Source organism: Caretta caretta, chromosome 25, assembly GCF_965140235.1.
Source record: "Caretta caretta isolate rCarCar2 chromosome 25, rCarCar1.hap1, whole genome shotgun sequence".
Lineage (NCBI taxonomy): Eukaryota > Metazoa > Chordata > Testudines > Cheloniidae > Caretta > Caretta caretta.
In genome coordinates, this window is record NC_134230.1 from 5134224 (window position 1) to 5151530 (window position 17307).

At 45.1% G+C, this 17307-nt stretch overlaps 1 protein-coding gene across 2 annotated transcripts in view; it reads left to right on the top strand.

The window, feature by feature from the left end:
- ELAVL1 (ELAV like RNA binding protein 1) overlaps window positions 1–17307 on the top strand; it is a 91968-nt gene that overhangs the window by 49979 nt on the left and 24682 nt on the right. For both annotated transcript variants that reach the window (XM_048831123.1, XM_048831122.2), the window contains exon 3: window positions 12537–12640. In XM_048831123.1, the coding sequence (XP_048687080.1) occupies window positions 12537–12640 (104 nt within the window). The remainder of the gene's footprint in view (window positions 1–12536; window positions 12641–17307) is intronic.

The following is a 17307-nucleotide window of genomic DNA, read 5'->3' on the forward strand; positions in this document are numbered from 1 at the left end:
ATAACTGCCTCATTGGGGGCATGGCTAACCTTCAGTGCTGCAACGGCACAGCTGGACTGATGCTGCTACAGCGTGTCTGGTGAAGACGCTCTGTCAATAAAACTACCTCAGCGAACGGCAGAAGCTATATCTGCAGGACAAGGTCTCCCACCAACATAGCACTGTGCACACGAGCACTTGCGTCAGTGTAACTTATGTCGCTCGGTGGTGGTTTATTCACACCCCTGTGTGACGTAAGGTATGCCAATATAAGCTGTAGTGTAGATATAGCCTTAGTATGTATTTTAGGCATTGGTTAAGGCCCAGATTCTGTGGGGCAAGAAAATAGCATGTGGTCATATCATTGGGGCAAAATTAAGGAATAAGGGGCAGTCTTTATGGCAAATTTTAAATGATTTCCCCCTTAAAATAACTCTTTATTTAGGAAGTAGTTTTGCAATTTTACAAATATCTCTACCACAAGTATAATATTAACAATCACAAAAAATTAATTTTTGTTTAGAGAACTTATACAAAGATAGTCATCGGTGAACCTCCTTGTCATCAAAGGCTTTTTTTCTGCTTTAAACTGAAAAGACTATTCTTCTTCGAGTGATGGACCCTATTGTATTTCAGTGAGGGCTTATGCATGTGCCCCATGTGTTTGGATCTGGAGATTTTTTTTCAGGTGGTAGTGTTTGTTGATCTGCACATGCGCCTGTGGCTTGCCTCATGGTTTTGTCTGAGGTGATAAAGGGCAGACAGAACCGATCACGTCTCCAGTTCCTTCTGACTGCAACATGGTCTGGATCGGAACTATTAGTGTCCTCTTGCATGTGGTGCACTTACTACTACAACTACAAAAAACACAATTGAACATAGTTTTAAAGAGTTTTACCATTTCTATTGGTTTTATAGTAGTTTTAGTAGTTTAGTTTTAGTAGAATCAGGGTTCCTTTTTGGGATGTTTTAGTCCCAGTGGAAACCCCTCCACCATACCCACCCCAGCCCCCCGTGTGCGGGTACTGGACTATGCAGAGAACCCAAGGCTTTAAAATCAGTGCCTCCTGCCCATGTTCCTTCTTGGTCAGCTACGAAAATCAACGCTGCATCTACTGCTTGGAAGAAGCCCACATTTCATCCAGGTGCAGTATCTGCCAGTTCTTCCCAAGCCATACCCAGACTCTCCATCTCTGGAAGTACCTCATGGAAGTTGCCATGAGACCTCATTTTGACCCTGGCCAGGCAACCTCTCTGTACATCAACCTGAGGCTACCAGCGGTGTGCCTTCAACTATGAAGTCGTAGGCTGGCACCAGCAGTACCACCATTGTGAACCATGTGCCGGGGTCTAGTCAGGAGGTAAGGAAGCATGCACATAAGCATGGCAGTAAGTCTTCCTCTAAACCTAAGAAGGGAGAGATTCCTTCCATGAGTTAGTCATGGGGACGGTGTGCAACCTAAAGTGCACAAACATGAAAAGCAGCTGCATGAATAGACTGGTCCGCCTGTACCAAGTGTGGACACACGCACACAGTCAACATCAGCATTGCTCAGAACCAGAGAGCCATAACCTCCAAGAAAGACCACTGCTCTGGTTCCAGGGACTGAGAAAGTTCTCTTGGTGCCAGGGAGGTTGGGAAAAGTGCCAGAGCCCCAGGAAGTGTTTGTTCTGGGAGAATCAAGGTCCCCGCGCTTTCTGGAGCCCTCTACTTCTGGGGAGTTATCTCCGGCATCAGACATGCCACATCTGAGGCACTCCTTGCCCATCACTCCAACAGTGCACATGCTTCTGCTAGCTCCGATGGTACTGCCAATGGAACTGGTCTCCCAAGTTTTTGTCTTCAGAGGACTTAGATGAGGGTTAGGGACCATCCATCCTTTCCCGCCACTACGAGTACCCACTGTGGCCTTCTATATTGTGACCATATTCTTCACTCCAGCTGCCACTGGTTTCCTTGTTCCATGGGGCCCTCCTCAGCACCCTCTGGATCCATCCTGCTGTCCCTATTGGGGATCATGGCCCTAATACCTTCCCTCAGAACCTGTCCATTCTGTCAGGGAGGCTTCACCTATTTCACCACCTGAGGTGCTTTTGAGTTGATGTTTGGAACCTGTAATGGAAGATGAGCTGCTCAGAAGGTACTGCTGGAACAGGAGAAGTTCCCATCATCCTCTCCTGATGCAGCAGTGGTTTCAATGTCCTGCCCATCTTCTGATGACTACCAGGAATTCCAGGATCTCCTGCGTGGGGTGGCTGGAGAGCTTCACATTCCCCAGAAGGAGATCCAAGACACTCAGCATAAGCTGCTGGATATACTTCTCTTAGGTCGACTCTGCTTGGCCTCGATATCAAACAATGATGCCATCCTTGAGCCAGCTCACACAATTTGGCATACTCCAGCCCCATGTACACCTACCCCAAAGGGGGCAGAAAAGGATACTTGTACCAGTCAAGGGGTCTGAGTTTCTGTTCTCACCTCCACCTCCCAATTCACTTGTGGTCCATGCAGCGACAGAACGGGCTAGGCAACAGCATCCATGCTCCACCCCATCCAGCAGGGAGGGCAAGCAACTGGACTTTTCAGGCTGCAAAGTCTTCTTTTCAGTCAGCCTTCAATATAGGATTTCAAATGATCAGGCATTACTTGCCAAATACAATTTCCTGAATTACAGAAAATTTAAGGACTTTGCCGAGAAACTTCCACAACAGGACCAGACCTGATTCCAGAAGATTAAAAAAATCTCATCCTCCAGGACCACCCTCAGTCTTCCTCCTCCCAGGTGCAACCCCTACAGAAGAGGTATTTCTGAGGAACTCTAGAGAGCTGTCAGCCACCTTGCCTGCTGCCATACAACCACACCACCCCATTTGAGTGTCGTCTAGCACTCTTTTACAAGCTTGAGTGCAATAACATACAAGTGGGTGCTAAATGTCATCCAATATGGCTATACGATTGAGTTCTTTATGCTACCTCATCCACAGCCCCCTTCCCCATCCTCCTCAAGGACTACTCATGACAGCAGCTTCGCTCTGGAGGTGGCCTCCTGACTACAAAGAGGGGCGATAGTGGGTTCCTCTGGACTTTTCTATTCAACTTACTTCCTGATACCTCAATAGAAGGATGGGTGGAGCCCAATCCTGTATCTCTATAGTCTCAATTGATTCATCTGCAAAACCGAAGTTTCATATGGTCACCTTAGCAGCCATCATCCTATCATTAGAAGAAGGCATTTGCTTATGGCTCTCCATGTGCAGGATGCTTATTTTCACATAAACATCCATCTGTCCCACCGAAGGTTCCTGATGTTTACGGTAGTCCTTCAGCACTTTCAATACAGGGTCCTGCCATTTGGACTCACCACTGCTCCCAGGTTTCAGAGTAGCAGCCGTGTTAGTCTGTATCCGCAAAAAGAACAGGATGACTTGTGGCACCTTAGAGACTAACACATTTGAGCATAAGCTTTCATGAGCTACAGCTCACTTCATCGGATGCATTCAGTGGAAAAGCTTTCGCCATCAGGGAGGCCTATCTCTGGGGAATACAAGGACCCATAACGCCTATCTCAATGACTGGCTCTTAGCAGCGTGGTCCAGAGATGAAGTCCAGATTTCTACCTCCATATTACTCAGACTCCTTTCAACCCATACGGTCATCATCAATGTTGAAAAATCAACTTTGGACCCCACATGGTCCCTAGAATTCATAGGGGCCTCCATCAGCTTAGTCATAGCACAAGCATAGCTACCAAGGAACGTAGTCCAGTCTTTTGTAGCCCGAGTAGTCTTTCTTAGGAACTCGTAGCCTGAGTAGTCAGTGGTCCTTCTCTCCTGGTCCTTCTCTCTTGCCTATCTCTCTTTGGCCATATGGCCTTGGGCACTAACATCACTGCCTTGGCTCACCTCCACCTTTGCTGCCTCCTAGATGTGGCTCCAGAGAGTTTACTCACCCATGGATCTGATACTGATGGTTTCTACTGAAGTACACTCTTCCCTCCAGTGGTGGACAGGCCCCGATGGGTCACAGAATCATAGAATATCAGGGTTGGGAGGGACCTCAGGAGGTCATCTACTCCAATCCCCAACTAAATCATCCCAGCCAGGGCTTTGTCAAGCTCGACCTTAAAAACCTCAAAGGAAGGAGATTCTACCACCTCCCTAGGTAACGCATTCCAGTGCTTCACCACCCTCCTCGTGAAAAAGGTTTACCTAATATCCAACAGGTCTGTGTGAGGGTCCCCTTTCTCCCATCCTCCCCGGACAATACAGTCATTACCAACACATCCCGCATAGTGTGGGAGATTGCATAACGCAGGGAACATTGACCCCTCAAGAATTCAGGATGCAAGTCAACATTCTAGAACTCTGAGCTGTTAGGAAGGCATGCCAAGCATTTCTCCTATCCATTTGCTCCCATCATGGTCTTATCATGCTGGACAACACCGCCACTGTTTACTACATCAACAAACAAGGGGGCATGAAGTTAACGGCTCTATTTGTGGTGAAGTGGTCAGTCTATGATATTGGTGCATCGTCCACAAGATCCTTTTATCTGCAGCCTATCTTCGAGGGACTCAGAAAGTGATTGCAGACTCGCTCAGCTGACCATTCGTGATCCATCACAAGTGGGAACTCCACGATACCATAGTAAGCGACATCTTCAACAAATGGGAGACTGCAACATGGGATCTCTTTGCCTCCCCCGAGGCACATACTGCACTGAGAGAGGTATTGGTTTCCACTTGCAATGCACTCATTCTCTGCTGGTCAGACTAGATCAACTACATCTTCCCCACCACCATTCCTGCCATGGGTACTCCACAAGATCAGGCAGGAGAGAGCAGTGGTAATCCTGATTGCCCTACTGTGACCCAGACAGTTCTGCAGAGAAGGTTGGGAAACCAGGTCAGCTTGCCCTCCACTTCCCATCCCCGCTTTCCCTGAGCTGCTAACGCAACATAATAGGAAGATCAGACATCCTGATCAGCAGACACTTCACCTCACAGTGTGGTATTTAGATGGGCATCTTCTCTAGAATGAGAGTGTTCATCAGAAGTGTAAGACAACCTCTTGAGCAGCAGGAAGGAGTCCACTAGGCGTTTCTTCCAGGCCAAGTGGAGCCGCTTCACTACCTTGGCCCAACAGAAAGGACTTTTCCCCAGAAGAGGTGAAGATTCCCCTTCTTTTGGATTACCTCCTGTGCTTGAAGTGACCGGGTGTCGCCCTCAACACTCTCAAGGTCCACGTAGCAGCAATTTAGCAATTTCTACCTGCAGAGGACAAGACCAATCAGGAAATCTTCTAGATTGAGATAAACAATATCCAGGAGGGTTAAGTGGCATGCAGTCTACAAGTGGATTTCACTGTTATCAGTTGTCAGGACTGCCTCCATCCCCTGGGGTGAGGGCACATTCCATGAGAGCCCAGGTTTCGACCACTGCCATCTTCCACATTGTGCTGCTTCGGGACATATGTAGAGTGGACACGTGGAGTTCAGTACATACCTTTGCCATGCATATATGCAGGATTCTGCAACAGATGCCTCATTTGGCACGGCTGTCCTTTGCTAAACCATTCCATCTTCATCCTTGCACCATCCTCCGACTTAAGTGTACTACTTGTTAATCACTCTCAGTAGAATATAATAGGGACCATCACTCGAAGAAAAGGAGGTGGTTACTTGCCTGTAACTGGAGGGCCCTCAAGATTTGTGGTCCCTATCTGTATTCCACTTCCTGCCCTCCTTCCCCTTTGCTGCGGATATCTTGAATTCATGGTGGAGAAGGAATTGAAGACAAGATCAGTCTGCCCCACCCTCAATCACTTTGGATGAAACTGTGGGGCAAACAAAGGGCTCATGTGTAGCCCAACAGACATTACTTCTTGGGGGAAAAAAAATCTCCTGCTCATGATGCACATGCATAAACCCTCAATGGAATACAAACAGGTACCACATCTCAAAAAATATCTAGTTACAGATCACTTACAAGACGTGGAAGATTGGACAAATGACCAGGGAAGAGTATAAAAATATTGCTTGGGCATGCAGGAGTGAAATGAGGAAGGCCAAATAACACCTGGAGTTGCAACTAGCGAGAGATGTTAAGAGTAACAAGAAGGGTTTCTTCAGGTATGTTAGCAACAAGAAGAAAGTCAAGGAAAGCGTGGGCCCCTTACCGAATGAGGGAGGCAACCTAGTGACAGAGGATGTGGAAAAAGCTAATAAAGGCTTTTTTTGCCTCTGTCTTCATGAACAAGGTCAGCTCCCAGACTACTGCACTGTGCAGCACAGCACGGGGAGGAGGTGACCAGCCCTCTGTGGAGAAAGAAATGGTTCGGGACTATTTAGAAAAGCTGGATGAGCACAAGTCCATGGGGCTGGATGCGCTGCATCCGAGAGTGCTAAAGGAACTGGCGGATGTGATTGCAGAGCCATTGGCCATTATCTTTGAAAACTCCTGGCGATTGGGGGAAGTCCCAGACGACTGGAAAAAGGCTACTGTAGTGGCCATCTTTAAAAAAGGGAAGGAGGAGGATCCTGGGAACTACAAGCCAGTCAGCCTCACCTCAGTCCCTGGAAAAATCATGGAGCAGGTCCTCAAGGAATCAATTGGGAAGCACTTAGAGGAGAGGAAAGTGATCAGGAACACTCAGCATGGATTCACGAAGGGAAGGTCATGCCTGACTAATCTAATTGCCTTCTATGATGAGATAACTGGCTCTGTGGATGAGGGGAAAGCGGTGGACGTGTTTTTCCTTGACTTTAGCAAAGCTTTTGACACGGTCTCCCACAGTATTCTTGCCAGCAAGTTAAAGAAGTATGGGCTGGATGAATGGACTATAAGGTGGATAGAAAGTTGGCTAGATTGTCGGGCTCAACGGGTAGTGATCAATGGCTCCATGTCTAGTTGGCAGCCGGTATCAAGTGGAGTGCCCCAAGGGTCGGTCCTGGGGCCTGTTTTGTTCAATATCTTCATTAATGATCTGGAGGATGGCGTTGATTGCACCCTCAGCAAGTTTGCAGATGACACTAAACTGGGAGGAGAGGTAGATATGCTGGAGGGTAGGGATAGGATACAGAGGGCCCTAGGCAATTTAGAGGATTGGGCCAAAAGAAATCTGATGAGGTTCAATAAGGATAAGTGCAGGGTCCTGCACTTAGGACGGAAGAACCCAATGCACAGCTACAGACTAGGGACCGAATGGCTCGGCAGCAGTTCTGCAGAAAAGGACCTAGGGGTTACAGTGGATGAGAAGCTGGATATGAGTCAACAGTGTGCCCTTGTTGCCAAAAAGGCCAGTGACATTTTGGGATGTATAAGTAGGGGCACTGCCAGCAGATCGAGGGAGGTGATCATTCCCCTCTATTCGACATTGGTGAGGCCTCATCTGGAGTACTGTGTCCAGTTTTGGGCCCTACGCTGCAAGAAGGATGTAGAAAAATTGGAAAGAGTCCAGTGGAGGGCAACAAAAATGATTAAGGGACTGGAACACATGACTTATGAGGAGAAGCTAAGGGAACAGGGATTGTTTAGTCTGCGGAAGAGAAGAATGAGGGGGTATTTGATAGCTGCTTTCAACTACCTGAAAGGGGGTTCCAAAGAGGATGGCTCTAGACTGTGCTCAGTGGTAGCAGACGACAGAACAAGGAGTAACGGTCTCAAGTTGCAGTGAGGGAGGTTCAGGTTGGATATTAGGAAAAACTTTTTCACTAGGAGGGTGGTGAAACACTGGAATGCGTTACCTCGGGAGGTGGTGGAATCTCCTTCCTTAGATATTTTTAAGGTCAGGCTTGACAGAGCCCTGGCTGGGATGATTTAGTTCGGGATTGGTCCTGCTTTGAGCAGGGGGTTGGACTAGATGACCTCCTGAGGTCCCTTCCAACCCTGATAGTCTATGATTCTGTGATCAGTAACCTCCTAATCTGTTTCTGTTTATATTAGCAAATCAAAGCAAGTAAATGTATTTAAAGATATTTAGAAACAATTGTAAATGCTCAATCATTTGCAGGTGATTGTACTGTCCAGAGTATCCAATTCTAACCAAATATTTAAGTATGTTACTTTGTGTATATTGTTGTATAGGTATGTACTTGATGAGTTAACCCTTCAGTTACAGCAACACATAATTTTAGGACTGTCAAATTAAGCGCAGTTAATGCAAGGGATTAATGTAAAACAAATTGACTAGATTAAAAAGAAGTCACTATTTAATCACTGCTTTGGGTATTATCAAGCAGCACCCATCAACATGGAAGCATACGAATATTTAGCGTATTTGGCATGTAAATACCTTGCAATGCTGGCTACAGTAGTGCCATGTGAACGCATGTTCTCACTTCCAGGTGACATAAATAAGAAGGGGGCAGCATTATCTCCCATAAATGTAAACAAACTTGTTTGTCATAGTGATTAGCTGAACGAGAAGTAGGACTGCATGCACTTGTAGGCTCTAAAGTTGTAAACTTTTTTTTTGGAGTGCAGTTATGTACAAAATTCTACATTTGTAAGTTGCAATTTTCTGATAGAGATAGCACTCCAGTACTTGAATGATGTGAATTAAAAATACTATTTTGTTTACAAATATTTGTAAACTTAAAAAAAGATCAAAAATATTAAGTGAGCACTGTATACTTTGTATTCTGTTGTATTTGAAATCACTATATTTGAAAATGTACAAAAACATCCAAAATATTTATAATAAATGTAAATCTGTATCCTATTATTGTTTAACAGTGCAATTAAAATTGCATTTAATTGTGACTATTTTTAAATAATTTGACAGCCCTACTAATTTTCAAAAAAAATTTCCCTCTCCATTGAGAAGTTGCCAGTTGTCCAGCGGCTACTAATATAAGATTCATTGTTCACTGTTTCATTTTTTACTCGGAAGCCCTAAAGAATCATTTTGGTAATATCTAGAGGGTTGCATACTTAAAGTTTATGTAGGTGGAGCTGTATACCCAGCTGGATCCTCAACTCCCTGAGGGCCAGCTCCTGCCCCAGGGTGAATGTCACAGCTGGGGGCAGACCTGGCTGGAGCGGAGGTGAGGGGCCCAGTGGGTGAATATGTGAGAGGCTTCCAGCAAGTGTGATTTTCACTTAAATTAGGCCCATAGAATGCCCATTTGGTGCTGCAGAGAGTTCTCGAGCCCAAATATCTCACCTTAACCCCTCAAGGCATTGACCTCACCCTTGTAGCGAGAGCCTGAATAATCCTAACAATTAGATCAGTGGAAATCAGGCTTCTCTGACTTTTGACAAAATTGGTAAGATTCTGCACATTGATACCTGGAGCGTTCCCTGACATTTTGGATTTGAGCCAATGCAGTTTTCAAAAGTTATCACGTTACAAACAGCGAAATGCCATTGAGTTGAGCAGAGCAAGGCCTTACACTCAGCCAAATATGTAACCATATTGAAATATTTGGTTGTTATGAATTGCCTATAGTGTAATAATTGGATATGTTCACTAAGTGTATAATATATTTCTTACCTCTTTGACTGCAATTTCTTCAAAACCTGTTCCCACCCAACTTTAATAGGTTTTATAACCACTCTAGTCTTAAAGTACATTAAACTTAAATTCTAATTTTATTGTGCTACAAATCAAGATTGCTGGTTCTTTTCCCCAAGTCAAATCCCATTCCCTGGGCTAACTTGTCTATCCACATCCTTTTCCCGCCACATATATGTGAACACTTCTTTACCAAGTTGACAGGAAAAACTGATATAGATTACGTATTTTGTTTCCTGTTTGTCCAGAAGCTATTGTTTCTATCAAGTTAACTTTATTAAAGTTAACTGTATGAAACAGCTTTCTAGAAAAGCCTTGAACTCTAATGCCTTACCTGAGGGTACTGGGAGACTGGGCCAGTTAAAGATCATCTTGATTTCTGGAGGAGTCTCTGAATGAAGCACTTCAGTGCTGCTGTTTCTAAATGCAGTAGAGACTGAAAAGGCAGTGTTAAGGCTTTTCACACCTGTCCAGAACCACCAAGGGATGAACAAATTCTTATGTATCCTTCCCCCCCCCCCCCCATGAAGCTAATGGTTTTGCACATGGTCATTTCTGGGGAGTTTGTTCATTGAAATTGATATTCAGAAATGTAGGAATTGCCATACTGGATCAGAATAAATGGTCTGTCTATTCTGTTTTTCTGTCTGACAGTGGCCAATACCATATGGTTCAAGAGAAGCAGTTAGAATCCCTATAATGGACAATTATGGAATAATTTTGCTTGTGGGAAGAGTGTCTTAAATACCTAAATATGATATGGTAATGCATATACTCAAGAAAACATAAGTAAGGTTGCATAGGTTAACTTAATTTTAGTATTTCATAGAATCATAGAATATCAGGGTTGGAAGGGACCCCTGAAGGTCATCTAGTCCAACCCCCTGTCAGATAAAATAATACAATCTCTTCCTAGTTGTCCTTAATCACAGCCCACAGCTCTGACTGTGAAGCAGGGAGAGGGAATTTTTGTTGAGGGAGAGTCACTGTATTTAGGTCAAATTATTTGAGAAAATTTAAAATTTGTTTGTAGCGAGGAGACGACTCACCAGTGTGGTGCTTCCTGCTGGTCGTCTTGGGGATTAGCTCTTGTCCAGCCCAGAGCGCCCTCTGCAGGCTGGTGTCTTGCCTGCCTCAGGCCCCATGTCCCTCCTGGACTCCGGTGCCCCTTTACCTCAGGGTTCTGCCCCAGCAGTACCCCCACTCTCTCTGGGTCTCCCATCCCAGGGGAACCCCCAACCCTCTAAACCCGCCTTGCCTCGGTGGCTACTGCCAGTCGTCATCTAGCTCCCGCTCACTGGGGCAGACAGCAGTCTGTAATGGCCACGCATCGTTGGCAAGGGGTTAGGAACAGCTGCCTCTGCCTATTCCTAGGCTGCACCTCTGAGGCCCCAGTACTTCTTTGTAGGCCTTCAACAAGGCCTGCAGCCTGGGGTTTTACCAGGCTGGAGCTCCCTAGCTCCTCTTGCCCTGTCCCAATACTGCTCTGCTTCAGGTAACTTCCTCTCAGGCAGCTAGCCCATCCCACTCCAGGGCTAGAGTGAGACTCCTCCAGCTTCTTGCCCATAGCCCTCTTATCAGGACCAGCTGGGCACTAATTGAGCAGGCCACAGCTGTGGCTGCTTCCCCAATCAGGTTAGCTTGGCTGCTTTTAACCCCTGTTCTCCAGGAGTGGGGCAGATGCCCCACTACAGTGTTATATATCTGGTGGCAGTCCCTAACCGCAAGGACGTTGCACCCTAAAGTAGGCTTGGTACTTGGTACTTCAGCTGGGAGCTGGCATTTGGGGAAATTGGAGAAAGAATGTTTGTCTGAGAATTCATTTCTTCAGAAAGAAAAGGAGGACTTGTGGCACCTTAGAGACTAGCGGATTTATTTGAGCATAAACTTTCGTGAGCTACAGCTCACTTCATCGGATGCATTCATTGGCAAGTACTCCTTTTCTTTTTTCGAATACAGACTAACACAGCTGCTACTCTGAAACATTTCTTCAGAGTAACTGTCTGAGATGATTTAAAGATTGAATTTTTATTCTCAAACACTTAAGAGGGAGTGAAGAATAATTTAAGAAAAGGATGGACATGAACATCCAGTAATATACCTGCAGAGAAGTACGGCTGTTTTTGTTTTAAGAGACAGGGCATGAACCAACTTGGACCTAAGGTTTTCTCCACCCTTACATACAGAGCATGACAAATTTAACGAAATAATAAGAGTGGTGTGAAAGATAGCCCTCTTTCTCTACTCTTGCCTCCAGGAATGGAGGATTGAATTGCTGCAGCAGCAGGGAAACGGATAATCTTGTGACTTTTCTGGTGCACGGTCATTTGCCAAACGTTCTCACTTGCTACTTTTTTTTTTTAAACTTTGTATATTTATAAACTTAGTTTAGCACTTGGTTCACTTGTTTTTGCATGAAGTTTAACTATTCTCTCACAGATTTTGAAGCACCCTGTTGAAGGGTAGAGGGGAGACAATAAGAAGTGAAATCAGAAAAGGTTGCATGTCAGGATCTGTTCCAGGTGACAAAATAGTTGCTGATTGTGATTGCAGATGAAACAGGGTACCCGAGTCATTGTTTCAGACTTGAATGTATTGTTGAGGCTCTCCATTTGCCATCTGAGATGCACTAGCCTCAAGGACACACGTCTGAAGTGACAAATGGGTGAGCATTACATCAGACACCCCACATGATAGGTTTCAGAGTAACAGCCGTGTTAGTCTGTCTTTGCAAAAAGAAAAGGAGTACTTGTGGCACCTTAGAGACTAACCAATTTATTTGAGCATGAGCTTTCGTGAAAGCTCATGCTCAAATAAATTGGTTAGTCTCTAAGGTGCCACAAGTACTCCTTTTCTTTTTCCCACATGATATGTGACAGGCCTGAGTAACTTAACCTGGAGTTGTTGGAAAAGCTCTTAAGTTTTTGTATGATTTAGGTGAAGTTTTGTCATCTGTAGACCAAATACTTTTTTACTTGTATTTCACCAGTGACACCTTTTTATTCATCAGGATTAATGTAAAAAAATGTTCTTTCATGCAGGACACAGCTTAGGCTATGGCTTTGTGAACTATGTGAGTGCTAAAGATGCTGAAAGAGCAATAAACACACTGAATGGCCTGAGACTTCAGTCAAAAACAATCAAGGTAACAAGCATGGATTTTAAAGCTTAATATTGTAAAAGTGTAACTTATACATAAAGAACAGTTAACTGGAACTCTGTCTTCTAAAACTTTAATGCATTCTCCTAGTAAGTTGTCTCCCCAATTCCTTTTCGACTTCTATATGCCTTGCAAGATTAAAAGCTCAAGAATGGATGTTGGTTTAGCATCTTGCATAACTTAAAGCAGTGCTTCTTTTGATGTAAGAAAATGTTTGAAAAGCTTAGCTGGTGAGATAAATTATTTTGAAAACTTCTAATTAGCATTTTGTTGTTTCATTACTGTCTTAAAACTGCTTTGAGGGCTTTTGGACTGATTTTCATAAATGCTGGACACCCAGCAGCTGCCCCTGAATTAAGTGTGGATTGCCAAGTATTCAGCACTTTTTTCTCGGAGTTCCCAAAGTATCTGTCTCTTTGATACCACTCTAAAGCACAATAGCCACCCCAAGTAGGCAGCTCAAGTCATGCCCATTTGTTTTGCAAATCTATTTGTCAATTATATTGGTAACTTACATTGGAAGAAGTTCTTATAAGTCTGAGACGTTTTAGATTCCATGCTCAGATAAATATTTGTTTTGTCATTTGCTTTTCTTGAGTGAATGCTGTGCATCAGAGAGCATCAGAAACTGGGAACAGGGTGTTTATAGGGGAACCGTGCAGTGGAATGAGCTGTCAAACACCTCAGCTTTTGTAATAGCTTTATTTTCAAAGATATTCTCTCTCTCTCTCTCTCTCTCTCTCTCTCCATTTTTAGAGCACCCATCACTATAGTATCTAGGTGCCAATTTACATACCCCTGGTGTACATAATTACTGGCAGGTCATGGGTTCTATCTCAATGCCATATGGTGACGACTGTGGTGTCTGTGCACAGTAGGTAAGATTATTCCAGATTGTTGCCTGGCTTTTGGATTGAACTCATGTGAATCTCAGGTACTCAATGAGCTCTGCCTTAAAACAAAGGAAAGACATGCACAATGTATATATACCATTGTCCTGAAAAGGATAGACTCTCAGATCAGCTGAAATATTTGCCTGTAACTTTCTTTTTCTGTACTAGAAGGTTTGAAGAAGGATAAAAGGTGTATTTTTGCTGGTTAACTGTCCCTAACTCAGGTGCTAAAGCCTGTATTGATGTCATGAGTTCTTCAATTGGTATGTTCTGTGCTTGAATATAGGTTTCAGAGTAACAGCCGTATTAGTCTGTATTTGCAAAAAGAAAAGGAATACTTGTGGCACCTTCGAGACTAACCAATTTATTTGAGCATAAGCTTTCGTGAGCTACAGGTCACTTCATCGGATGCAACGTCTCAGATTTAACTGGGAATTGGTCCTGCTTCGAGCAGGGGGTTGGACTAGATGACCTTCTGGGGTCCCTTCCAACCCTTATATTCTATGATTCTATGATTCGATGAAGTGAGCTGTAGCTCACGAAAGCTTATGCTCAAATAAATTGGTTAGTCTCGAAGGTGCCACAAGTATTCCTTTTCTTTTTGCTTGAATATAGTTACTGGTTCTTAGTAGGCACTGAAATTATTACAAAATAACAGATATGATACACGAAGCAAAGCTCACATCGGGGCTGCTCAGTGTATTATATGTCAGTTGGCAGGATCAATGCTGGGCCTGTAGTTGGCTCATCAGAGTAATGATGCCACTTAGGGGCACGTCTACACTGGCAAAGTTACAGTGCCGGCAGTTACAGCGCCGCTCAGAGAGTGCTCACACTGTCAGCTGCCTGCGCAGTAGCATGTTCACACTTGCGTCAGTATTTGGAGCGGTGCACTCTGGGCAGCTATCCCACAGAGCACCTCTTTCTTTTCTGCTACTAAGACTTGTGGGAAGGTAGAGGGGGTTGTGGGGCATCCTGGGTCCCGTACCAGTGACCCGTGATGCATTGCTTTGCATCCCAGCAATCCCTGTGCTTCCGTCCGCATTCGACACTGTCTTTCAACGGTTTGTGTACTGCACGCCCTGCCTATTTGGGCTGCAGGAATTGATCCCGCACTGCTGACCAGTATGCTGCTTGCTCTGACCAGCACATCATGAGTGGCAGTGGAGTTATTCCTTAAACTACAAAGGCAAGAGGAGTGCGACATTGATTTCACCACGCATAATAGCTATGACATGAGATTGCTTGTGGTATTCGCGGAGCTGCTGACCACAGTGGAGTGCCGTTTTTATGCTTGGGGAAACCAGCACTGAATGGTAGGATCACATCATCATGCACATCTGGGGTGATGAGCAGTGGCTGCAGAACTTTCGGATGAGGAAAGCCACATTCATGGGACTCTGTGATGAGCTCGCCCAAGCCCTGCAGCACAAGGACACAACAATGAGAGCTTCCCTCCCAATGGAGAAGTGCGTGGCAATCACACTGTGGCAGCTGACTACTCCAGACTGCTACTGATTGGTTGCTAATCAGTTCGGAGTGGGAAAGTCTACCATTGGACTCATGTTGACTGAAGTGTGCAGGGCCATTAATCGCATCCTGCTCTGAAAGATGGTGACTCTGGGTAACGTGCATGACATTGTGGATGGCTTTGCACAAATGGACTTCCCTAACTGCGGAGGGGCGATAGATGGCACACATATTCCAATTCTGGCACCAGACTGCCCAGCCACCAAGTACTATAATCGCAAGGGGTATTTCTCAATGGTTCTCCAGGCGCTTTTGTGGATCACGCACGCATCTTTTGGAACACTGGCCTGTTCAGGAAGCTGCAAGCAGGGACTTTCTTCCCAGACCAGACAATCACTGTAGGGGAGGTCGAAATGCCCATTGTGATCCTGGGAGACCCCACCTACCCTTAATGCCGTGGCTTATGAAGCCATACATGGGGCAACTTGACAGCAGCAAGGAGCGGTTCAACAACAGGCTGAGCAAGTGCAGAATGACTGTGGAGTGTGTTTTTGGCCATTTAAAAGCCCGCTGGCGCTGCCTCTATGGAAGCTGTACCTGACCAATGACAATATTCCTATGCATATAGCCGTGTGCCGTACGCTTCTGTCAAGGCTGATTCCCCATTCTAGCACTTTGAGCGCAGAAGGTAGGGGCCTGCAAGGATTCTAAAAATTAATACTTGTCACCCCATGCTTGTTTTAAACTCCCAGGGTTACAGCTTTGCTCTGACCTTGGCTCAGTAAACACTGCTACCACCCAAGTGAAAAACTGCCTCTTGCAAATCCCGGAAAAACTCACTTGAAGTTCTCCCTAAGGCCCCTTGGCTTTTCCATCCCTCCCTTGGGAAAGCTGAGAGAGAAAACAAACAAAAGGGAAATCCAGCTGTTGCCACCAGCTAATTGGTTTTGTGCCTTAAAAGGTAAGGTCTGTGCATATGTTTTTCAATCAGGTTTTTTAAGAGAGGTAAATTTTATTAAAAAAGAAGAAAAGGAAACACATCTGGAAAATCAGGCTATTGCTTGATTTTATAAAGCAACTGGAAAGGGGTTAAACACCAGGAATGGCTCCCTGGAGGCCAGCTTAACGTTACAAAAGAAAACAAAAATATCTGAGCTTATCACAGAGGAAATCCACAACCCAAAATAGAGAAATAAATCTGATCACATCTATCTAAACATTCCCTGTCCCAATGAATCCTTCTAGGTATGGAAGATAATTTTTCATACATGGTTCAAACTTTACACAGCATTCCTGCTGTCCCTGTCTCTTCAGCCAAGAGAGAACAACCAGAGAGACAAAGGGAAAGCTTTTTTTCCCATTTTTAAAAAGTTCTAGCCTTCCCATTGGCTCTTTTGGTCAGGTGCCCACTCCCTTTCCTTTACCTGGGGGACTTTGTTAACCCTTTACAGGTAAAGCAAGCAGAGAACAGCCACCAAGAGGAACTTAATAGCTAACTGGTTGGCTGGGTGCCCATAAAAGGGAGCACCTCTCCTTCCCTCCCCCGCTTAATTTATCACAGCTCCAGAATATTTGTGAAGGGAAGGGTGAAAACTTCACTCAGGGTTGTACCACAGAGGCTCAGCACCTGGAGGCTGAGATTGAACAACCAGACACCAAGGCTATTAGAGAGGCACAGTGCAGGGCCATAAGGATCAGGGATGTCTTGAGGCAGCAATTTGAAGCTGAAAGCCACTAATATTTGTTGCTATGCTCAGGATTGCAGTGCTTGTAATGCTTTTAATGCTAGGAGGTGACTAATGCACATGATGCAATAAGGGGACTTAACATAATTGTATGTTGCTTTGCAGTGCTCTTTTTGCTTTCAGTTAATAGAATAAAGATTGCTTTCAAACCATTACAATTATTTTATTAAAAGGAGAGTCAAACAAGCAAAAATTAGGAGTGAGCGGGATGGGGGAAGGGAAGGTCCCAGGGGGAGGAGGCATCCCAAGACAGCTAAAGATTTGAGTATGTCCAGGGATCATATCCAGCCTTCTCCTTTGGAGTACAATGAAGTAGGTGCTGTACTTCAGCAGGGCCACACTGCAGAGGGATGGGTGTTTGAGTGCTGTGCGTAGTGGGAGTCCACAGTGCTGGACTGTGAGGGGAAGGAGTGGAATGCTGTGGGTATAGACTTGAGCGAGGAGGTTGATAAGAGTGTGTTGGTGATGTCTGGGGAGTGCATGGGAAAGAGTTTTGTGACAGCAGCTGTAGGGGAGGGCGGGCGCGCGCGCGCAGAGTTGCTCG